The 23,229-nt window shown below is 50.9% G+C and overlaps 10 protein-coding genes across 10 annotated transcripts; 4 read left to right on the top strand and 6 right to left on the bottom strand.

The window, feature by feature from the left end:
* EDD37DRAFT_73634 (S1/P1 nuclease) lies at positions 1-1,197 on the top strand. The gene has a single exon (XM_062820213.1). The coding sequence runs from the start codon at positions 236-238 to the stop codon at positions 1,061-1,063; it is 828 nt and encodes a 275-aa protein (XP_062675758.1). The 5' UTR covers positions 1-235; the 3' UTR covers positions 1,064-1,197.
* On the bottom strand, positions 1,198-2,429 carry EDD37DRAFT_73633 (uncharacterized protein). Its single transcript, XM_062820212.1, has 5 exons — positions 1,967-2,429; positions 1,726-1,912; positions 1,584-1,681; positions 1,420-1,531; positions 1,198-1,369 (listed from the first exon to the last, which is right to left on the bottom strand). Exons 1-5 carry the CDS (start codon positions 2,319-2,321, stop codon positions 1,333-1,335), a joined length of 789 nt encoding a protein of 262 aa, XP_062675757.1. The 5' UTR covers positions 2,322-2,429; the 3' UTR covers positions 1,198-1,332.
* A 1-nt stretch (position 2,430) lies between these two features.
* On the bottom strand, positions 2,431-6,855 carry EDD37DRAFT_71208 (Non-repetitive/WGA-negative nucleoporin C-terminal-domain-containing protein). Its single transcript, XM_062820208.1, has one exon. It carries the CDS (start codon positions 6,716-6,718, stop codon positions 2,696-2,698), a length of 4,023 nt encoding a protein of 1,340 aa, XP_062675756.1. The 5' UTR covers positions 6,719-6,855; the 3' UTR covers positions 2,431-2,695.
* A 454-nt stretch (positions 6,856-7,309) lies between these two features.
* EDD37DRAFT_618005 (uncharacterized protein) lies at positions 7,310-8,491 on the bottom strand. The gene is made up of 4 exons (XM_062815781.1): positions 8,266-8,491; positions 8,020-8,106; positions 7,815-7,971; positions 7,310-7,760 (listed from the first exon to the last, which is right to left on the bottom strand). Coding segments are annotated over exons 2-4 (411 nt in total). The 5' UTR covers positions 8,021-8,106; positions 8,266-8,491; the 3' UTR covers positions 7,310-7,507.
* An 863-nt stretch (positions 8,492-9,354) lies between these two features.
* EDD37DRAFT_72842 (cytokine-induced anti-apoptosis inhibitor 1, Fe-S biogenesis-domain-containing protein) lies at positions 9,355-10,855 on the top strand. The gene is made up of 3 exons (XM_062820210.1): positions 9,355-10,180; positions 10,227-10,436; positions 10,489-10,855. Exons 1-3 carry the CDS (start codon positions 9,502-9,504, stop codon positions 10,581-10,583), a joined length of 984 nt encoding a protein of 327 aa, XP_062675754.1. The 5' UTR covers positions 9,355-9,501; the 3' UTR covers positions 10,584-10,855.
* On the top strand, positions 10,781-12,467 carry EDD37DRAFT_73080 (delta-aminolevulinic acid dehydratase). The gene is made up of 2 exons (XM_062820211.1): positions 10,781-11,376; positions 11,432-12,467. Exons 1-2 carry the CDS (start codon positions 11,128-11,130, stop codon positions 12,338-12,340), a joined length of 1,158 nt encoding a protein of 385 aa, XP_062675753.1. The 5' UTR covers positions 10,781-11,127; the 3' UTR covers positions 12,341-12,467.
* An 870-nt stretch (positions 12,468-13,337) lies between these two features.
* Positions 13,338-15,035, bottom strand: EDD37DRAFT_645599 (mannosyl-oligosaccharide alpha-1,2-mannosidase; the record flags this gene model as incomplete). Its single annotated transcript, XM_062817646.1, has 1 exon — positions 13,338-15,035. The coding sequence occupies one exon, from the start codon at positions 15,033-15,035 to the stop codon at positions 13,338-13,340; it is 1,698 nt and encodes a 565-aa protein (XP_062675752.1).
* Positions 15,036-17,664: 2,629 nt separating this feature from the next.
* On the top strand, positions 17,665-19,829 carry EDD37DRAFT_617995 (uncharacterized protein). Its single transcript, XM_062815780.1, has 4 exons — positions 17,665-18,062; positions 18,115-18,159; positions 18,212-19,676; positions 19,727-19,829. The coding sequence occupies exons 1-4, from the start codon at positions 17,746-17,748 to the stop codon at positions 19,772-19,774; spliced, it is 1,875 nt and encodes a 624-aa protein (XP_062675751.1). The 5' UTR covers positions 17,665-17,745; the 3' UTR covers positions 19,775-19,829.
* On the bottom strand, positions 19,830-21,957 carry EDD37DRAFT_617993 (uncharacterized protein). Its single transcript, XM_062815779.1, has 4 exons — positions 21,865-21,957; positions 21,222-21,814; positions 20,413-21,149; positions 19,830-20,331 (listed from the first exon to the last, which is right to left on the bottom strand). The coding sequence occupies exons 1-4, from the start codon at positions 21,899-21,901 to the stop codon at positions 19,947-19,949; spliced, it is 1,752 nt and encodes a 583-aa protein (XP_062675750.1). The 5' UTR covers positions 21,902-21,957; the 3' UTR covers positions 19,830-19,946.
* EDD37DRAFT_617992 (uncharacterized protein) lies at positions 21,958-23,186 on the bottom strand. Its single transcript, XM_062815778.1, has 2 exons — positions 22,773-23,186; positions 21,958-22,718 (listed from the first exon to the last, which is right to left on the bottom strand). The coding sequence occupies exons 1-2, from the start codon at positions 23,023-23,025 to the stop codon at positions 22,153-22,155; spliced, it is 819 nt and encodes a 272-aa protein (XP_062675749.1). The 5' UTR covers positions 23,026-23,186; the 3' UTR covers positions 21,958-22,152.
* Between the last annotated feature and the right edge of the window lie 43 nt (positions 23,187-23,229).

Genomic DNA, 23,229 nt, shown 5'->3' with positions numbered 1-23,229 from the left:
TCAACATCATTCTCCCAGCCTCGCCTTGAACTCTCAACCACAACCCATGACAACACATCAACCCAGCCCATCACATCACTTGACCGCATTGGCGACCATGTAGAAAACATAAGTACAACAACAACGACCATCTGGGCCTCCCCATTGCCGTCCCCATCCCCGTCATCACTCTCATCATCAACCACATCCCGCCATCTTCCCCTCCACCCTACCTGACACTCCCTTCGTAACGACAATGCTGCTCTTCATCCTCTTCACCCTCCTCCCGCAGATCCAGGCATGGGGCTCTCTCGGCCACCGCACAGTAGCCTACCTCGCCAGCCTCCACTTCACACCCGAATCCAACACTTTCACCAACACCCTTCTCAACGGCCAAGACATCTCCGAAGCAGCCCTCTTCCCAGATAAAGTCCGACACATGCCTCAATTCGCATACAGCGCAGGATGGCACTACATCGATGCTCAGGACTCTCCACCCCATCAATGTGGCATCAACATGACCCGCGACTGTCTGGCCGAAGGTTGCGTCGTCAGCGCGATCGCGAACCACACCGCTCGCGTCGCCGACCCTCATCTCCCGCGGTTCTACCGTGGCCAGAGTCTCAGATTCATGATCCATTTCTTCGGCGACGTGCATCAGCCTTTGCATACCGAGGCCGAGGACCGCGGTGGGAATGAGGTTTCCGTGTCTTTCGATGGGCACGCTACGAACCTCCACAGTGCGTGGGACACGCTGATCCCGAACAAACACGCCGGTGCGGGTCACGACGATGATATGCTAGCGGCCTGGACATGGGCGCAGAGGCTGTACGCCAACGAGAGCCAACCATTTGACGAGTGCATGAATGACGCTGCTGAATGTGGACTTGAATGGGCGAGCGAGGCGAATGCATATGTCTGCTCGTATGTATTGGCAAAAGACGTCCACGGTAAGGATTTAGGTGGAGAATACTATGAAGGCGCAGTCCCCATTGTAGATGAAATGATTGGAAAGGCAGGACGAAGACTTGCAGCTTGGATCAACGCCATGACAGCGCCTGCATCTGCTTTGGAAATACAATAAGAAAGGGGGTATCTTCATCTAGACACGCTCAGCACGCTGTAACGCTCATTTAAGCACAAAATCCTTGATTGCTCATAGGTCGACAATTTCGATCTCCGGATCAGTCGTTCCACCGTCTTCGTCGTCGTCCAGAACCTCAACTTCTGGTTTCGCCTTCTCTTCTTCTTCGTCATCGGAACCAGAATCCAAGTGGTAGATCGTCTCGCCGTTCTCTCCCTTGCTAGACTTGAGTGGGCGTGGGTCTGTAATCGTTCCGGCACGCTCGCGTTTCAGACCGGCGTATTCTTGCTTGACTCTGAACTGTTCCTACAGACTGTTAGCACTTTTCATTTCCGAGCATTGTTTCACACACTCTCTGTCTTCTCAGCAGTTCGGCCATTTCCTCCCTAGTCAGCTCTTCGACGGGTCGTTCTTCGAGTGGCAGTGGCGTCGGGGACCTCTCTATGATCATCAAAGATTGAAGCGCACCTGTTCAGTTGTGAGACAAAGACAGAAACGCCGACGGTTGTGATGGACTTACGTCTGGTACGATACTTAAAGATGAATTTTGCAAGGTGTTTGCTGTCCATGAGCTTGACGAGGACGGTATTCTCCATCGGCACGTCTACAGGAGCATAGCTGCCGCAGTAAGTATAGCTCAGAGTATTGTGGGAGTATCCAACCTCGTAACGACGTCGAGTGGTCGACCTTTCAAGGCCTTTTCGGGAACAACTTCGTTCTTCTTCGCCTCGTATCTGGTAGGTTCAGCTTCGCCGGTGATCCGCGCTCGCCATATCTCGACTCTGAGGGTTCCAAGCTCGGAGTACTTTTCCTTGAACATCGAAGTATCGTCTCCCTTTTCTAAGTCACCTGAAAACGTGTCAGTCTTACGTTGTCTGTTTCTCCAGCCAGATGGGCCCTCACGGGTCTCAAGATCAGCAAACTTGAACATGCAGTTTTTGAATCGGCCGTTCTCTGTTTGAAGGTGGCCATCCACCACGAGTGCTGGTGTTGCAGTTTTCAAATCCTGTCGTCTTGAGATCCTCCCACCTTCAGAATGCCCATCGATGTAGGCGTATACAGCCAGTCCATCTTCATTGGTGAACTTATAAGTTGGGGATATCTTGACCTTGAATGCGAAGAGGGCGTCTGAGACAGCCTCGACATATTTGGTAATCAAAGTTGGGCCATTTGTGACTGGTTCTTCGTCGTCATCGTACTCCGCTGCCGGTACTCCATTGACAATGACTTGAGCCTCAAATGTGCCGAGTATCGCCATCTTTTCCGAGCAGGCCGACTCGGCAAGGCACCAGGAGGGAATTGAGATGCCAATCAGAAAGTGAGAGCTCCACCTTGAAATGAAAGATGGGGAAGTGAAACGGAGGACGAGAAAGAAACGCGGTAATATTTGACGCGTAGCGAAAGTAGTTGTGACCTGGCAATGGTTCGCAGTCACCAATTCAGGCAGCCACGCCTTCTATGATCCTTGCTAGCTTCACCACCATAATTCAGCTATGTGGTCCGTAGCAGCTACCATATAGTAATAGTGACATGCTGCAATAGTGGTTGCTTTTGGAAAGGCCAATGCTCCAACCATCCTGTCAAGCAGCCTCCAGGATACAATCTCAACCAATTACCATAGTAATACTACACTCAGTGCCCATTAGTTTCTGCCAGAGCATCTTGAGCCATTCGTTCGCCTTGCTGGTCAATGATGCCTCTGACACTGCGCTGAGCAGAAGAGACCAGCCCTCCATAATGATCTTCAAGCCGTCCTTTCTCAACAAACTTTTTGAGCTTTGCTTGCTCTTTATCCATATCCTTGCGTAGAGGTTCCAATTCACTCTCAGAAAACCTCGTCTGTAGACTGCTAGGAAAAGCCTCACGCCCCAAGATTTGTTCGGGTGATAGCAGATGCACTGGCGTGCCTTGAAAGTGCTTCAGCAAGAATGCTTGCTGAATGGTCCGGAATAGACTTGTCTGTTGCATCTCATTCAGGACCCAGTTATCGTCTTTGCCACTGGTATCGTTGATCAGCATCCAGTTATCTCTTATCATCGCTCTTCTCCATATCAGAGCCCGTAAGTCTTCTTGCTTGTGACTGGGTAAGGCGGCAAGATCCACGACTTGCAGGGCTGTGATGAATTCCTGTCCACAGATTTCTGGATCTTCTTCTGGCATGCCCACCCACTCGACCGAGTCCATCAAAGTCAGCAAATCGACCAGTTCTTCGGGACTCAACGGTGCCTGATGTAGCAACGATTTCAAGAGCTGCTTCAATGTCGTCTTCAGTCCTGGCGTATCCTTGACAAGCCTTGAAGCGAAATTCTCCCTCGCAAGGTCATACGCAGCTTTGTCATCAAGAGCAGGTCCGATCGCGGCCTGAACATGTTGGCAAATTCGTTCCTGAATCTCAACCATGGAGAGATCGCTGTCATAACGCTTAGCATCTTTACGGGCGATGTCCTTGCCTTCATCCGCGGCCAATCCTGACAGCTTAGCCAGAGCCAGTTCCGTCTTTTTGTTCCACACATCGACGACCTCCCCAGCCACAACTTCCTGTAAAGTTCTCTCAGCGCGTGCATAGTTGTCGCTTCCGACCACGTCATGGATCCAGCTGAGTTTGCCGACACTTTGACCATTCTTCTGTGCTTTCTTAAAGAACCACGAAAGAATCTGTTGTTTCTTATCGTCCTCTTGCCCTTTGATCAAGAGATTGCCGCACTCGTCGTCCTCGATCATCTGACTGAAACTAGCCCAGGCCCATTGTTTGCCGAATCGCTCAAAGTACGTCTCAGCTTGATTCTGCATCTCGTTGATTTTCCGTGAGTTGATGTCCTTCAACGAAGGATCGGCCTCGGCTTCTACCGTCAGTTGGCTGTAGTACGCATAGTGCAGGTTCACCAGCATTGGACAGTTCTGTAACTTCTCCGCCAGATGTATCGCCCCCAGCATGTTGAACGGAGATATGACCTGCAAAGCTTTGTCGATCCTGTCTTGCTTTTCTGCAGTCATATTTCTAAGCTCATCTCGATACACTTCCGGGTCTTTTTCAAGCTTTTTCAGATGACATGCTGCCTGGATGAATTCTTCTTTCGTGATGCGACAGAACAATTCCACCTCGACAGGTAATCGAGCAGCTAGATCCTTCAAGGCACTTTTGCTGGGTGCCTCATATGGTTTCCCGTCGAGGTCAGCAGGCATCTTTTTCTTCTTGTTCTTCCCTTGGGTGTTATCCCACCACTCGGTGAGGAATCCGCAGATGTCGTAGATCAAACGTTGACCAAAGCGGAAAGGTTCTTCCTTCGACGTCCATGGGTGAGGTATTTCGGTTGGAAATCCTGATATAAGCACGCCATCTTGAAACACTTCATCCCCTAGTCCGTACCCTGGAGCATTGTCTTCCCGGAACTTGAAGCCAGCCGAGTACGATGCAATCCACAGGTCGACCGCTTCTTTGAGGTAGTCTGCAACAACTTTGGGATCGGTAACCTGCATTGGTCCTAGTTCATCCGTGCAGCTGACCAGTTCGGACATGAGATGATCGATGTTGCCAACACTGTTGACTAGCCAATGTCGTACACGATCCTTTTCTCCTTTTTCTGGATCTGGATATTTTTGTCGAGTTTCGTGCAAGGCCCGAAGAGTGAAATCGAGATAGGTCATTTCGCGACCTTCTTGTGGATATCGTCGTTGTATATCCTCTTGCACTTTCCAAAGTGCTTGGGCCGCAGCCACCTTTTCTGCATTGAGCAGCATCTGAAAACGTGTATTGGGTGTGATGGCGGAGGCATAATACTTCATCAAGTGCTGTGCTAAGTCATCAAGAGCTTTCGCTCTGAGTCTCAAATGCATGTCGATAGATGGTGCAGTCTTGGGGAGATGCTTGGACGTTGACGAGACGATTTCGGAGCTGATGTTCAGTGCGGCTGACTCGATCTCTTCTGCTGGGAAGATTTGGTTGATGTTCTTCAGGTCGAACGGATTCTGTTTGATACTTCCGAAGAACACGGCTTGCTCGATTTTGCTTTTCGCACTTATCCGGTCGGCGAACTCATCAATCTCCAATTCCTCCGTCTGCCGAAGATGAGAGATCATCTTTACTATGCCAAAACCTTGCACTCCAAATACCACCGACGACTGCTTCTCCGAAGTCTCAAGTACATATCCCAGAACCTTGTAGATGGTCGCATCTTGGAAACGAACGCAGTCTTGAAAAGGCTCCGGTAGTGACTGTCGTTCCAAAATTAATTGCGTTGAGGGTGACTCTTTCACTTTGGCCAGAGAAAAGATAACGATTGCTGTTTCGAACAGGATGAATGCCACCGGCTGGTTTCTTGCCACACATAGACGAGGTCGCCATGACGGCCGCTCGGACGACGATGATGAGTAGCAATTGACAGGGTGCACCACTTTCACCTTTGCTCCCTCATCAACCACCATCTCAATGATGTAGTATTTGGTTTGCTCGTCCAAAGCAACAGAGACCAGGACCATCATTGGGGCACCATGACTGCCCTGTCGACTTAGTGCTGTGCTTGGTCCTGCCGAAAGTTCCACGTCCAGAACCTTGAAGTTGAGTTGTGGTGTTTCCAGCAACGTCGATTTCAGCGCCTCGGTGATATCGTCCTTGAAACTGAATGATGTTTCTAGAGAGTTGCCAACACTGAGGTTGGTGTTCCAGAATTCCAACTCGGCGTCTTCTGTCGCGATGACAACATCTCGTTGACCTTTCCTCGAGCCTCCTGCTTTGATCATGGGAGTGCCCTTTCTTTCTTCACCCCCAAACACATTGCGAATGCTGCCGAAGAGACCACCTGCACCATTCGAATATTTGCGCAAAAATTGGACACCAATCCCAGGCCTCCCCATCTGGTCGCGGATCGTCAGATGAGCGACTCTTCCTCCGCGCAATGCGAGTATAAAACCAGATGGTTCCGCGTTGACCAACTCTTCCACGATTTCTCTGTTCGTCATTCCTGGTATCGAACCCTGTACACTTGACGTCTGGCCAGGGATGAGGGACGAAGCGTTTGATATTGTTTCCCAATAGACGACCTTGCCCCATTTTGAGGATACTGCCACGATGCCGGGTTCACCACTGGCAGATTTGGTTGTAAACGTCGCCAATGGCAAGGGGTCATCCACCGATGCTGGCGGAAATGGCAATTTGAAGGTGACAACATCTCGCGACGAAGGATTCGATGCGCTTGAATGGTACGGCCAGATTATAGCATCGCTGTGTGTGAGAGCCAATGCAAAGCCATGTTCGGGAGAAATGACGCAGGAGTAGGGGATTGAAGGATGACTTTTGATCTGTTCTGGTAGAGAAGGTAGCTGGGCAACAGTGTAGAAGTCGTTGCATGCTAGTGTCAGAGCTGCGTTGTTCAACCCTGTTGTTCTCTCCGATCTCTTTTCCGGTTTCTTTGATCCTCGCAACGTCAATTCCTTAATTTGCGCAGCCGGGGTAATGTGTCCATTGGTCTTCTCATCAGCCGCTTCGCGTCCAGCAATCTCATTGATGCTTGCTTCAGCTAATGGCTCGAACGTGTCTCGTCGGAGCGCCGACCGCTTTCGCTTCGCCTGAGGTAATTTGATCGAGTCTTCTGGCCCGGATGTCTGCCGCGTTCTCTTCGGTCTCAATGACTGTATTCGCGACGCGTCGGGGGAGAACATCTCGAGCAGCACGGGAATGCGTTCGGGCGCAGAAGAAAAGATGAGAAAAGAGTTGTAGTCATGGGCTTCAGGCTATGACATTTTTGCTGGCATGAACAATGCAATGCGGTTTGTTATGAACTTATGACCGCTCGTAAACCCCGTTGGAGCAACGCATGGCTGCCTCCGCGTCGCCAAGAGCTTACCTTTCAAAGGCGTGGTTGGTGCTGCTTTAACGGTATGCTGCCGCCGGTACAGATACCCAGATTCACTGGAGCAGAATTCACAATTATTCAAAACACTGGCGGTCCTGGGTAAGTTATCTTCAAGCGACCACCTATCTAAGCAACATTGATTATGCGATGCTAGAGACATCTTCCCTGAACGGCCACGTGCGTATCTGATGACAGGATGTACTGCCGGATGTGCCCTCGCACACGATTGAGAACAGCCTTTGCTGCTGAGTAGCTTGGACTCAAAGGTCAGCAGGCTGTTGTTGGATGTTTAAACCCGGACAGACTTCTTTACCTGCACAGTGATGCAGAGCTCAAACGACCGCTGTCCGAGACCAAACCAGCACGAGGCCAACCAACGAGAACACGGGACAGAAAAGGTGTTACAATTCGTGGATTGATTGCATCTTGCTATGCTAATACATGCTTGGTTGAATCATTGTACTCCATGATCCTCATTGATTGTTTGCAGCAAGATACTGTTTGTCACAGTATATGTTGGAGAGCACCATCCCTAGCGCCATATAAGAGTTCAATTGGTGGTCCAATTATCTCGAAACGGATTTGTGTTGTAGTATTACATCTTGTGGTCCTCATCGACACTTCCTCCCAAGGTGCTGGAGTCGATGCTTTCCTCCTTGGAAAGGGTGGAGGCCTTCTCGATATCATCGTCGGTGGGACCATGCAGCTCCTCTTCGAAGACTGGGTCGGTGTCGAGGCCTTCAAACTTCGTCTTGAAGTCACCTAGTCCCTGAGTGCTACTGTTGGAGCGGCGACGCTGATTGGCGAGGTTGTAGCCATAGTCCTGAACTTCGTCACCCTCGCGTCCCCTATCATTTGTCAGTATTTGAGCGCAGACAGACATGGTGAGGGGTGACTCATACCAGTTGCCCTTACCACCTCCTTGTTTCTTGATACTCTTTGGGTCGGCATCGACGTGACCGTGTTTGGCGAAGTAGCGAGGAAGACGATCTTCAGGGACGGCAGTGCCGTCAGCGAGACCACTGTGGTTGCGATCGTTGGCTTTGTTGCTTCGGGTCACTGTTCCATGGTCAATACCAAGTCGTAGGAAGGTCCGGAATAACTTACTGATGGAAAGAGAGAAGAAAGTGAGCTGAGTATGTCGGATTGAGGGGTCTTGAGTGCTGTGAAGGTTGGTATTGTGGTCGATTGTTGCTGATGTACAGAGTCAGTGAGGGTTGAAATGAAGTTGGGGTTCGAAAGGGACGGACACGCGACCCTGCAGGGACGTCAAAGAGAGGAGGAGCTCGGACCACCCGGAGGATGCTCTCAATTGTATTATTGGAGAGGGAGGGGTCCTGGAAGATAACTCACCTTTACTGCGGTTGTTTGCTGATAACGATTGAGCTGCCTGAAGAGTTGCAGAGTGCGTAATTACTACTGTGTAGTGTTGCTGTGTTGATATGGGTGGGAGACTGACGGTGTATGTCTACGGAGATGAGTCCAGGAGATTGAGAGGCGGTAACTATGGAAGTCGACGAGAGAAGGACGGATGAAGGTCTTCTTATTGGGGAGGGAAAAAAAGGCCAGGTAATCATTGAGTCTAGTCTCGATGGCCATAGCTTCCCTTTGTGTTATTACTCGTTGCTCGCATGACCAGCCTCTACCGTTCTGGAGGTTTCTGCCAATCGTCATGTCTCTTTCCCCGGATTTTAGGTACCGACAGAATCCACTTTTTGCGCAACATTTTAGCGCGGGGTTTCAAGCAGCTGCGATAGGAATCACGAGAGCCTTTCAGACAGCTCCACCAGTGCTACTACCGAGGACGTTAGTGTTCAGGTACCGATCCCCAGCAACGATCAGTATGGGCAACGACACAGATTTGAGTACGGGGCGAGTGACAGAGCAAGGGACATTCTATCACGAACTTGAGCTGTGTTGAGCAAGGTGGATTTGCCAATAACATCAGGGCCATCATCATGACAGATTCGGAATTATGGGTCCATTATTATTACCCTCAAAGCTGATGACAACCCACTCGTGGTGGATAAGCAGTGAACTGATGGACAAAGAGGTACAGAAAATGTCGCAACCAGGACCCATTTAACAGCAACCTCAGCAAAACAATCATGACCACAGTGAATATCACACATCACGAGTGGTGTACTTCTAGGTACCCAGCGAGGTTTCTGGAACAACGTGATGGGGTGGCATGATTGCCGGCAACGGAGAATACCGGACGACCGTGTCACGTGCGTCGATTGAAGCAGTGCCTCTTCTGGTGTGGTGCCCATCCTCGATTGACGACAATTCATGGACTGCAGCTGACGAGTCTTTTGTCTGGTGCTGAAGAAGAACTGCCTCAGGCATCAATTCAGGAACCCGGGACCCTTGCCCGCCGAGGAAGTGGCAGAAAAGACACAACAGATCGGCGCCCGTTATCGGGACTCTTGCCAGGGCTGCCAGCTGCAGGCCTAGCGTCATTTGCCCCTCCGTTCCGCGATTTCTAATCTGGACCAGACTTATCAAAATTCAGTCTCGCCATCTCTTATTATTTTCTGCGCATCAGCAACAACAATTGCATTGAGCCCTCCAAACAGCTGAGCCAATATGTCGCCATCCATCCTGATGGACACGTCTGATGACTTCGTCATGCCGGCACCCAAGATGTCTCAACCCTCCAAACGAACGCTCCTACTGTCCCCACCATCCCTGTCCTCCCATCAAGAGAAATTGACCAATGTCTTGGAAATGCACAATCGAGCCTTCACAGACTTGCAAATGCTCGATAGACTCTCAGTCGGCCTTGTCTCACTTCCTCAATCCACCTACGATGTCGTTATCGTCCTTTCCGACGCAGATGGCTCTCGCCGCGAAAGTCAAAGTCTACTGGGTCGCGACATCCTAGGTTTGCTCGTCAAGTCACTGAAAAACGGAGGCCAATTACGAAGTCAAGATGGACAAATTGGGAGTGTTGAGGGTGTCGAAAAGAGCGAGGCCATTCTAGCTGGACTATCTTTCCAACCCGGAGTAGGATTTGTCAAGCCGGACTATAGTGCGCAGGAATCAGTGCCCTTGAGGTTCGGCAAGAAGAAGACTGCACAAGCCGCTGGCGGGCTTACTGGATCTGACGGCTCTGTGTCGCTCCCCTTGAACGGGAAACGGAAGAGTGTAGATGCCACACCTGCAGGCGTAGGATTTGATGATGGGATGGATGACTCGGACGCGGAGTTGATCGATGAGGATACACTGTTAGACGAAGATGACCTCAAGAGACCCATTAAGATTCGTGAGTATTCCGCATCCTATTTGTTGCTCGCTGCTGACATCTGCAGCGACCGAATGCAAACCCAAGGCCAAACGACGCCGAGCCTGCAAAGACTGTACCTGCGGACTGGCGCAGAAGCTGGAGGCCGACGACAAAGCGAAAAGAGAAAACGCCGACCAAGCATTAAACACTATGAAATTACAGGCGGACGATCTTGCTGAAGTCGATTTTACCGTTGAAGGAAAGGTTGGAAGCTGCGGCAATTGCAGTCTAGGAGGTAAGAAATCGTTCGAGTCCTTGACTATTCTGCGGTTACTGATGTGCTTTAGATGCTTTCCGATGCGACGGATGCCCATATATTGGTCTTCCTGCTTTCAAGCCTGGGGAGGAGGTTATGCTGCTGAACAATGACATTCAGCTGTAGAAAGTACTTTTAGAAAAAAGAGCATGGCGACGGTGTTTGGGTGGCTTGGGTTGGATTTTCAAGGCGTGTCAACAACACGAGACTAAAGGCATGATGGAATTGAAGCAATGACGGGGCGAGAATGGAGAAACCTCATATCACCAATAAATATTTTGAGCACACCCTTTGCCAGATAACTCTTCTACGCGAATAAAAAGTGCTGCGACCTCGGAAAAATGCCGTGGTGTTTGACCAGCTGGCGAATCGTTGGACCCCTAAGATAAGCGGCGGAAATGGGCGACGGGGTCCCGAACCCAATGGGCATCTTTGGTTTTGGCTGACTTTTGCCCGAGTGCCGGCGCACCCCATTTTTGTCGCAGCTGCCGACGTAAGAAAGAAATTCGGCGCCACGCCCTCTCTTCGCTTCCACGACCTGACCTGCAATATCTTGAGTCTGCACATCTTGTGAAGGGCTTGGTCTGAGTTGATCTCGACGTCGTTCTTGTCCTGTCAATCGCGGCCAGGCATAACTGCCCGTTCTCGTCCTTTCCAAGCGCCACCAACCATGTCTTTCTCCTCTCTTGTCCAGGACATCGCTTTCCGCGACTCGGCTCAGGGTCACGCTCGCACGACTGCCAGCACAGCAACTAGCAATGACAACCAGTCGACCATTTCCCGCCCATCGCTAGCTCGATCCTACACCTCCACAGCAGCCACGAGCGTTAGCATCGCAGGCGATATCTCGAGTCAGCTACATGCAGGATACAGCCACCCACTATCAAGAGCATGGCAAGCAGAGCGACAATTGACAAAGGTACAAATCACCCGTACGTCTGTTGTTTGGTGCGATCATACTAACACGACCACAGTCGATGCTGATATACCCCCTCTTCATCACCGACAACCCTAATGAAATCACACCGATCCCCTCCCTCCCCAATCAAAATCGCCTGGGCTTGAACAAACTGGTCCCCTTCCTCACCCCACTCGTCCAGAAGGGACTTCGCTCAGTCATTCTCTTCGGCGTCCCGCTCGCTGAGACCGCGAAGGATGCCCTTGGTACCGCCGCAGACGACCCCGAAGGCCCTGTGATCAAGGGCATTCAAGTCATTCGCCGTGCTTTTCCCCAACTCTTCATCATCGCCGATGTCTGTCTCTGTGAGTACACATCTCACGGCCACTGCGGTATTCTGCGGGATGACGGTTCGCTCAACAACGCTATGTCTGTCGAGCGAATCTCCGATGTGGCCATGGCCTACGCGCACGCTGGCGCCCACTGCGTCGCACCCTCGGATATGAATGACGGCCGCATCCGTGCCATCAAATTGAAGCTCATCGAGACCGGCCTCGCACACCAGGTCAACCTCATGAGTTATGCCGCCAAATTCTCCGGGTGTCTGTATGGCCCCTTCCGTGATGCGGCAGGGTCGTGCCCGTCGTTCGGCGACCGGAAATGCTACCAGCTTCCTCCTGGAGGACGAGGATTGGCCAGACGTGCCATCGTGCGAGATATCCAGGAAGGCGCCGACATTATAATGGTCAAGCCTGCGTCGTCATATTTGGACATCATTTCGGACGCGAAGGAGCTTGCCAAGGATATGCCTATCGCAGCGTACCAGGTCAGTGGCGAGTATGCCATGATTCACGCGGGAGCTAAGGCTGGCGTATTTGACCTCAAGGCCATGGCTTTCGAGAGCACGGAGGGCATCCTTCGTGCCGGAGCAGGCATTGTGGTGAGCTACTTCACGCCGGAATTTTTGGACTGGCTGAGCGCATAAATGTTTTGCTGTCTGTGTTGAGCGTATGTGACAATGCTGTAGGATGCGTCTTCGGACGGGATGGTTATGGAGTCACGAGAAGGGCAAGGGATGATATCCAAAATTGGAATCGATTGATGGTCAAAAAGTTGAGCCAAACAAGGCCTCAAGGTACGGCTTATATACGGCTCCTTCCATATATTTAGATAAAGGCACAAAGTCGAATATCTACGCACACTGTTCTCCCTGTCCTATAAAGGACACTCAGTATATATCAATGTAAAGTCGTGAATGGCTGCACATTGTGGTAGCAGCGATGTTTAATCACCGCCTGCTGAATAGTTTCGACGTGCTTGTGTAATTCGCTCGGCGCTTCGGGGAGGCCTCCCTTGGACAGGCTATGGCTGCAGTCAAGTCTTCTACCTCCGCCAGTCGCTCTTGCTTGCAGCCCATGATGCATTTCGTGCATATGAAGACTGTTTCTCCCTGGTGCGAGGATAATGAACAGAGACATGACGACTTATTTTGAAGCAAAGGGCGTTCGCAAGTACATGTCCGAGTAGTCAGGCTGGCTTTACCCCTTCATAGGGATTGGCCAATATTCCTGTGCTAGCACCAACCTTTAAGCATTTCATCCTGCACCTAGCTCTTGTTATGCCATAGTTTCTCGTACAGCGAAACGGGTTTCATGGTCGGTAAGGCCAAATGCGTGGCTGAAGGGCATTTCTCCACCCGTCTAGTGCATAGCGCACAATCGCGGCAAGCACATCAATTCCTGAATCCGACAGTGCTCGGTCGAGGATTTGCGGTAGTACCGCAGTGACGGATGCTGCCTTGCTATGTTCGCTTCGCCTCCTCCTCGACTTGCGTCGGGGGCAAAGCTACGAAGTGATACAGCGACATGCACAGCCACCTAGATGCATCGGTCGATACAAAGTGCAACCTTGTAACTTGGTGCGTCTGGCGTGTTGAGCTCGAATATCTCGAGGCGTGAAGTTGAATTGGTGGTGCCTTCGCCCTAGAACCCTCGAACACTTTCGGTCAGGCGGAATGGATGGGCCTCAGTGTTCAGCACCCAATCGTCCAGACTGATCAGATCTGGATCACTGAATAACAGGTAGAAGTACTTCAGTGTCTCGGCGAACCAGAAACTCTCCATATCGTCCATTTGTCTTGCGAGGACTTTTCTCACCATCAGCCCCTTTTCATATGCATCGCGGTCATATATTTCCATAGTGCTCAAGAGGGCGGCGTGTCCGAATGCAGATCTGGTATGCTCAATGATGGACTCAAACATAGTCCAACCCACCTCGCGCCAGTATTCGTCTCCCGTCATGCGCCACATGATGAAAACAGACTCAATGGCTTCGGGTCTCAGCTTGTACGAGGCATCTGACACTTGTAAGAAGCCGGGTGGGAATTTAAACTGCTCGCAATCGCCGTTCATGCAATGTTCTGGTCGATTGCTTTGGTCCTGCCAGTACGAGTCGCTCCACTCACATTGCGTGGTGTTTGTGCATGGCAAAAGCGTAAAGGTTTCAGGCATAATGCCCGTCGGACTGTTCTGATATGCCCAGACACAGCCATTTGTTATGGCCTCGCCAATGTAAAAGTCTTCAGGATCACCAAATATTCGAGAAGCCATCGCGAACATGCCTCCAGCGAAGCACGCTAGATGTTCTGTTCTAGTTTCGAGCATGGCCTCCGAGTCTCCAAAAGTCCGGCTCGCGATACCAGGGAAGATGACATCCTTTTCGTTGGCGTTGGGGATGTATGCTCGAAAGAGCAAGAATCTCTTAATCTCTCGAGATGCCCTTTTCCACATTGACTCATAGACATCTCTTTTTTTGCCCATCAAGAGATGCGTCTTGACAAGATACTCGTAAGCAGAGTCGGACAGTGCGCCCAAAGCGAAACGCGTACTTTTTCGTGCAAAGTCTGTCCGGTCTCCACCGATGGCTGCTGGACTGATAATCTCCGGCCATAACCCAGGTATGCTGGAGTCGTTCTGCACCTGGGCGAAGACCTGACTGACGTGGTCCACCGTCTCGATATACTTGTCGTCCCCTGTAATCTGGGATAGCCTGGCAAACTCCAAGTAGATGCTTCCAACGTCGGCCAAAATCGCATCTTCTGTAGGTTTGATGTCCAGGTCCTTTTCCAACAGTTTGCAATGAGTGCAAGGCAAGCCATTAGAGGTGTGGAATGCTGTATGCAGCATGTCACCAAGCTCGATCAATTTGGGCAGTACCCGGGCGTCGTTGCTGAGTTCATATGCTGCCATTAAACCACCAAGATATCGGATGGTGGACTCGAATAAGTTGACTTCACAGCCCTCGATACTTTCGAGGAAATCGATGGTAAGAGTGGCGTTGAGTGCGTCTTGGAACTCATCGTTGAGGTCCATGATGATAAGTGTGTCGAGAGCATCAACCAAAGTAGCGGACCAGCCGCAGAACTGTTGCTTTCTGCCTCCAGACAACGGCAGCAATCCATCGGCCATCCATGCGTGATCTTGATAGCCAGTCCAAGCATGCAAGAACTCGCGTTTCACAGCATTTTGTCGTTCTGGCTGTGCAAGGTACCGGCCATTGAAGTTGTGCTGAATTTGGGTATATGTACTTCTGGGCATAAGTATTTGCAATAGTAGGAACACTGCAAAGAGTGCAAGAAGAGGTCTGAGCCATCTCAGTTGTGGCGTGGTTGACCACGACATGATGGGCGTTTTCTGGAAAAAATAGTGCAGCCTAGATTGTGGTCCGAGGGTGTTTGGAAAAGCGTGACAATGAGCAACAAGACAAGGAATGACTATGAGTTGGACCGACAGGAAAGGAAGGACAGAATACGTGAACCACAGGCGTGAAACAGCTATACCAGCTGTGTTGAAGTGAGGATACTGAAAACAAGAGAGTTCGAGATAGCCATGAGGGAAGAAACCAGGGGGTAGCCTGATGGATCGAGCTTAACGGGTGGCTTTCTGATGGCGCGCTTCTGTAGAGGCTAAAAACGCGGAGAAGTGGCTGGACTTTGGCTGGACTGCTCGGCTGCAGCACGCCAAAGCCATGGCACTCACTGGCAATTCACCTTCTTGCACATTTGCAGTTTTAGCAATCTGTGTCGTGACAGTTTTGGCAGGCTGCCATTTTCGCATCACATCGGTTGGTGGATCGGAATGAAGGAGAAAAAAGGAGAAAAGCAGTTGATTCAGATGTCTTATCATGCAAATGATTGGAAGTGCCAAGGATCAAGCGACAAGTCGAGACCATCTGCCCTGTCACACCCTTTCTGTCAAGGCAGAATGGCAATAGGAGGGGAGTTTTGTGAAGGTGGGAAGGTATCCAGGTAGATATGTTGATATTGATGATGACTACTTACTACTCTAACTAGCAATTTCGATATGCAGTTAATTAGTCTTGCCTCGGGGGACTCATCACTCGCCTCGACGGCAACCTTTTCGACAATTGCTCACCGCGCTGTCTCCACACAAACATGTTCAGGCATCAGCAGAAAACTACGGTCAGTTGCGGAGTTTACTTGAAGCCTAAAGTGCCTCACCCACTGCTCACCCTACTTCTTCTACCCCAGGGCCTAACTTAGCACTAGCAGCACTAGCCGTCCCACCTGCGGCCACTAGGACGGCAATGTTATGGTACGGAGTAATCACTGAGGCTTTCCAGGCTCATCAAACCAGGCGACTTCCGGTTCCATGGACCACAATACTCCGGCGGTAAATGCGCATCTACGGTCTCCGGATAAGTGGTCAGTGTCGGTGCTTCTCTCTTCAGGCCTCCCTCAATGTGACCCAACGACGCATACCTGGCACCGTCCTCAACGACCATTTGCAGGCATTTTCGCTCAGAATAAACCAGTTCAGGCCTTTCCCGCAATATTACTCAAACGAGGATATCGGGGGATTGGTATACCATTTCACATCGTGCGATGCAGACGGGCTCCCTGTCAGGTCGTTTGCAGGTCTTCTACAGGCTCACAAACCACCAACAGACTTGGCCGAAATGCTTGATTGTCTGTTCCCTGTCGTCGGTCACCGGATGCCGTGTGTAAGGTAGGGTGGCATTCTCGATACCCGACACAAAACTCTACATACGCAACCATCATCATAGCCCTGGGGTTATGTGCACCACCTCGGCCTCTCAGCCTTATCTTCAGGCACCCGGGATTGGCGGGTCAGCCCTACGCCTCAATCGAATGGACCATTTGGGAATGTGAACTTTCTTTCTCGCTTACTTCTGCAGGTATCCATCGTCTCCGGGACACTACCCAGAGCCTGAGCCGCGATGCATCACACGCAATTTGCGGTCAACGCTCTGAAGCAATGTCGCTTCATGGCATTGCGCTTCACTGCGGCAGACCTCTGCACAGTTCACTGGTGATCAAACGCCAATCTGAGCTGAAGAGTCCCCGGAGCCTACCGGATCGCCGAAACCGAGTGCAAATGCGTGGGAAAAGGTCAAGCTTGGTAGAGCAGGTATTTTGAAAAATTGCCGATCATTTCTTGAAGCGGCATTTGTTAGGCCCTTCAGCTGAACCGACGCACTACTACACACCCAGATGTCAGTGACACTGGAAGATGCTGTCGTCGCAATCATAGGGACGATCACTGCAGTTTGGAAGAAGAAACGGGTCAGCTCATCGTCATTCGCAGACGGCACAAATACGCCACTAAACGAATCACCAAAATGTGTCTTCCAGAATACGTCTTCGAGGAACCATTTATGACATGACCAGTATCAAGTTACCCATGGTACAGCTCATATGCGAAATGGTGGGGTTGAGCCGGCAAAGTACTCCCATGATGGTCTCTCGAGGACTCCACTCACCGCTATCAGGTAGGGCAGGCTATCTTTTCACACCGTCTACCACGAGGCTTTCCCTGGCAAGGGTAGGGGTTTTGATTAATATCGTCACCTGGCCCTCTCCAGACAGACGTAAGCAGGCCTTGCCAGCCGAGTTCGTCCACTCCAATCAGACTGTTCAAATCGTTTCGTTGCTTTCTGTCCCCAGTACTGCTTTTCAATCCCGGATCTCAACGTGGTAACACAGTGAGGCTCCAACCCTCGCCCTATGGCTTGCTCTTTTCGCCCACTAGGGCCATATACACAACCCATGTTGGACTCCATCGGTGCTACTTTCCTCAAAGCTACACATACGCACGTCAGGCTGGCCTTCTGAAAGCTCGGTGAAGATCATACCCAGAACCATAAAGGCCTTATGTTGCACTCGTTCTCTGTTCAGCTTGAGCATCTCGACTCCTGAAAAGACACAAAGATTTACTTCAAGACTTCAGAGCCTCAACAGAGGCACGAATTTTTGTGTCGAGTCGAAAGATTTTCAGTATGGTACAGGGGCTTAAGCCTTTGTAATGCATCTTTGCGCCGGGGGCCCCTGGATTTCCCGAAACCGCTGGCATGGGGGGGGGGGATGTCCCCATCTCAACAATATCTAAACAACTGCCGATTAAACGTACACCGATGCTTCACGGCTCCTCTTCAACAGCCTTTACGTGTTGCCAGGTTCAAGGCGACCTTGACCTGCGGTCGCCTGGTCACTCTGCCCAAGTTAGCCTTCTTTGCCTCTCGATATATGAGACCAACGAATGTGGCATGAACTCTGCTAGTAATGGATCCACCTCGCACACCCATTCGGATTCCTCAATCATGCCAACAGAAAAGGTCCGTTCAAAGAGATGGGCGCCAAAGACATTCAACGGGTGCTTGACCTGCAAGTATGTGTAAGGCATATATTTGCCCTTTTACTCATCTAACACTCATCTTCAGGAGGCGGCGAGTCAAATGTGATGAATTGAAACCCAGCTGTGAAAGGTCAGCTTGCTATCGAGATACCATGAGCAACATTCAGTGCTAATTACATCAGATGTATCAAATCCAACATCAAATGCGATGGCTATGCACCGCCAAAGATCAAACTCTTCGAACCTACCTCAAGTTCATCCTCTATTACACCTTCCTCAACTAGGCCCACCCCTCTTTCCTTACTTATCAATCAACCCCCTGAGAACAGGCAGCTGCAGTCGTACCTCACTACACATCCTCGCCCACGAGAGCTCGCCCTGAACCCAAGTTTTGGGACCGAAGAAGAATATCGATCCTTTCAGTTCTTCCTTGAGAAGACCGCCGACCTCATTTCAATCTATTCGCAACCATATTTGTGGACTGTTCTCCTGCCTCAAGCCACATGGCATCAACCAGCCATCAAGCACTCCATCATCGCACTCGCCAACCTGCATCAATCTCTGAGTACTACGGGTACCATCTCGAGCCGCGCCAATCACAGCTTCATTTACCACTATAACAATGCCATCAGAGCACTTCTCACAGACAGACCAGCGGTTGACGTCGTCCTTGCTACATGCGTCATCTTCTGGGCACTCGAGAACTTCAATGGCAGTGGGCAGGCCGCAAGCGACCATATGAAGGCCGCAATCAAAATCCTAGGAGAGTGGAAAGCCAAGGGCGGGCCCAACGATCCCGCTCACGACCTTATCACAACATATATCGAGCCTGCTATAAAAGACGGCATTAAAATGGTCTCGGTTGATCTAGCCTCAGAACTTGAAGATCTCATCACGGCATTGTCGATGAGCCCACAAGACATGCGCATATTGAGATACAAATGCCCTGCATTTAACACACTTGACGTGGCATGCGCATATCTAGGTGGTTGCCTGCAGAAGATCTTCGATTTGCGCTCTGCGCCTCACAATGCCGAAGTCGTCAATTCGATCCACGATATCGAGGCAAGGCTGTGTAAATGGATGAATTTCTTCCAAAAACTAACGGCTACAGGCGCCGTGCATCATCGACGAATGCTTGTGGTGCACAATATCGGCGCACATATCCTGTTGGATCGCCTTAAGGAGCAGGCCGAAGTGCCGACAGAAGAAGTGCAACCGACTAGGTGCCGTTTCACCTACATTGTCTTTGAGATTGAAGACATACTCAAACACAATGCGCTCGCCACAGCAGCAGACTGGACCGGACGGCCATTGAGCAGCATTTTCATTCCACCAGTGTTTCTGGTTGCGACATGCGCGCCCAAAGTTGAGGACAGAAGGAGAGCAATAAACCACCTAAGTATACTGAATCTGGCAGAAGGGTCATGGAACACCGAACTTGCAGCCAAAATCGCAGAAGCGATGCTCGACATCGTGGATCAATTTTCGATCCCGGCGCAGGAAGTGGCGATGCGACATATGGACTTCAGTGTTGGACAGGAGGGCAATACCTTGCATATGCGCTGGGAGCCCGATTCTGCAGAGTGCCAAAACGTGGCCCTCTCCAGGGAAATCGACATGGGCGCCACGCCTCAGGCTGATCATGTAAGAACAGCACCATTGTCTGTCCTTTTTGTGGAGCTAACAACGTATAGCAGGATTTACCGGAGGTCATCAAACATTTTGGCTACAGGTTTACGTAGCCATAAGGCATTTCGCCCTTGACTAGCTTGTCACGGCATTACGACGTTACAGCGAAGGTTTTGGAAGCATTGCTAGGTATTAGAACGTACAGGAGCATATAGTGCTACAGATGACCACGACCTCAAATATGGCGGCTCAAGATTGATCTTTGTTGTCTCGGGGTATATTATATCATCTAGCGGACGGCGGATTCATGCTTTGACTTGCTTGTCTAGACTTGCCCGTCTTCGTCTGAGTTGCTTCCTGCTCGAGGAAGTTCTGCCACAACTCAGCCAGCGTCTCTCTGCTAGCTGGACTTGTCGTACTATCCGCACCGAAATAGTCGTGATGCAACGCCGGCGTACTCGGTGTGCGATGAACGATAGGCGACGAAGGCAGGCGTAGGGATCCTGTCAGAGAGATGGAACCTGCGCCCCCTGGCCTCGCCAGACCAGCCTGCTCGCGCTGCTCGTCGTTCCAGCCTAACAAGGCAGCAATAAGTTGCAAGACCTGGAACTTTTTGGGGTCCGACCGGTCCAGCGCGAGGAAATGTAAAAAGTGGTTCGTGACGATTTGTCTATTTTGTCACGATACGAGCTTAGGTCAGCTCTCTGGGGACGCCTTATAGGGGGATGGGGTCGAGATCGACTTGGCATACCTATCCACATTATCCTCCGGCTTTCCCTTTTTCAAAAATCGTAAGGCCTTGGTGAGATGGTCATTTAGAATGACGGCCTCGTGCCTTAGTTTGCCAATCAGGAGGTTCTTCTCTTTAACTTCCTTTTCGAAAGGCAACGCGCGTTCGAGTTGCTGTTTCGTCTCGGCTAGTTCGGTGGTCGTGGATTCATGCGTAGCTTGTAAATCTGCTAATTGTTTCCGCAGCGCGTCCTGCTCTGCTTGATTCGCTTCGACGAGTTCTTTGAGCTCTTGTTTGCGCACTGTTTGGATCTCCTGGAGCGCTTTTTGCAGGCCGTCGACCGTTTGCGAGTTCGCGTCACGGTCGGCCGAGACTTTTTCATAAGCTTCGCGTAGAGTGGCCAGTTGCTCTTCCAGATCTGATGTTCGATCGCTGAGATCGCGGCGGAGTGTCCGTTCTTCCATGGCGAGCACCTCCCAGTCGTGCATGGCTTGTTTGGCGGACTCGAATTCTTCACGGAGGTACGCTTCTTGCTCGATGAGCTCATCTTTCTCTTTCAGCCAGTTCTGCTGCGAGAGTGTGAGGCGGTTGCGCAGACTGGAGAGCTCTTTCGCTTGTTCTGCTGTTTTCGCGTTAAGGTCTGCATTGTGGGCCGTGAGTTCGTCGACCTCGGACGCGCGTGCTGTGTATTGTTGTTGGAGTTCGGCTTTTTGTTCTTCGAGTTCGTCGATGCGGGTGCGCGCTTGGGACAGATCTTCCTATTGCCTCTGTTAGATATACTTGCGCAGGCAGGGATGGTAGGAGTGAGCATGGAGGGTAGGTAGACGTACTGCATCTGCTTTCAGCCGCTCGCCTAGTTGTGACCGGATCGTGTTGACTTTGCCTAGGAGGTTCTGATATTGTTCTTCAGCACTCTCTTTCTCGGCTTGTGCGTCCGACAGGTTCTCTTGGAGCGTCTCGATCTCGGATTCATGTTTGGACTGTAGGGACTCGAGAGATTTGCGGAGTTCGGTCACTTCGTGCCGGAGAGCGTCACGGTCTGCCACGAGGGCATCGAAACGCGCTGCGGCGTCGTTTTCGTTTTCGTCAGCATCTTCGAGCGTGGCTTTGGCGACGCCATTTGTTATGGTGCTGGTGAGATCGGGCGGCTGTGTTGCGTGTGGTTGTGCTGTTGGTGTTTCTTCCGGTTGTTGTGCTATCGGGGGTTCGTCCACTGGAAGTTGTTGTGCTGGAGCAGGTGTGGCGACGGTGACTTCTTCTTGCTCGGACTCATCGTCTTCCTCTGGTACTTCTTTTGCGTCTATAGGAGATTCGGTGACCTCTTGCGTGTCTGTATCTGCTGGCGTCGCGGGCGTTGGGGTCGGCGCGTTGTTAGTCCCTGTACCTTTCTTCTTGGACTTTTTCTTTTTCTTCGATTTCTGGTCTAGCGATTGTGAGTACATGAACGGCAGCGGTGTTTGATGAGGAACGCACCTCCTGAGGGCATCGAGGACATATTAGTTGACGACATTCAGTAGCTCCCCTTGTCCGGACATCGAAGCGTAGCTTGGGGTTCAATTGTAAAAAGGTGTCACTACTGTAAATTCCCCGCTTGGCGTCTGCGAGAGACAAGGAGTATATGCGGAGAAAGGCACATGTCGGCCTCGAACGCGGCCATTCGCTTAACTCTTTAGACAAGGCTACAACAACACTTATCTATTGGGATAAGACGTTATGCGTTGTCCAGATCTATTCATCGCACGGAATTCGTATTGTTGCTCATCATTTCATCGCTTCCAGGAATAACCCCCTCATACCTTTCAGCAACGTCCCAATCTCCCTTGTCGAATTCAATCGATCCACGACCTTCTCAACCTTTGCCGCATCCAGCTTCGGTTTCATATATACCACACCATACCTCCCACTCCCTGTATCTGGCACTTGTAACTCAAACACTGCTTCCCTCTCTTCATCGCTTTTGCAGCCCTTGACTGCGGGGAAGGAGAACAATATCCTGACTTTGTTTTCATCACCACTTCCCTCGATCCGGCACCCCAGATACATCTCCCAGAAATTCAGTTCTGGGCCATTCAATCGACTTTGCCCATTCATCTTCTCCGCATACTCGCGCTGTGCTTGTAATTTGACCTCGATCTGTCGTTGTGTTTGGGCGATTGCGCTCTTTAACCTGTCACAGGCGCTCGCTTGGCCGGCTTGATGTGACTCCAGTTTCGATATCTGTGCGTGCATCTCATTATTTTCCGCCTGTTCTCTCGCCAGCACATTATTGTGGTTCGATAACGAAGACTGCAATGTCGCGATCTGTGTTGTCTTGGACCGTTGTTCCTCTGTCCTGCGATCAGTGCATGACCTTCACAGATGTATCAAGCTGGTTTGCTTACCATGAAACTCCCCTACACGCGCTCGAAACTCGTTGCGCTCCTGAAGAACGCGCTTCCTTTCTTGTTCAATGAAGGTGTCAAACTTGAGAGTGAAATCTGCCATGCGCTTTCGCAGATCATCAAATTTGAAGTCCACCGTAGGCAATTGAGTCAATGGGTTGTCGGAGTATGACATTGTACCATTCTGTGACTGCGACGCGCGGAACGATGATGTGCTGATTGAGAACGCGGATGGGTGCATAGTGGCTGCCATCTTGAAGAGTGCAAATGTTGAGACGGTACTTGATCGTGTACTGGCTGCAGTGTTGCTTGAACGCGTGTCGAATATCGGTGTTGATGGTCGATGTCGCAGCCTTGGAGAATTGAGGTTTCAACATCTTTGCCTCATTTTCCTTGGCTTTGGTGGTTGTCAAGGGCAACCACAACCTTGGCTTCAATTTCACGTCAACGATTCTCA

The sequence above is a fragment of the Exophiala viscosa genome, assembly GCF_022695815.1.
Source record: "Exophiala viscosa unplaced genomic scaffold EDD37scaffold_1, whole genome shotgun sequence".
Lineage (NCBI taxonomy): Eukaryota > Fungi > Ascomycota > Eurotiomycetes > Chaetothyriales > Herpotrichiellaceae > Exophiala > Exophiala viscosa.
Note: the sequence above shows the minus strand (reverse complement) of the source record. Positions and strands in the feature narration are given on the sequence as shown.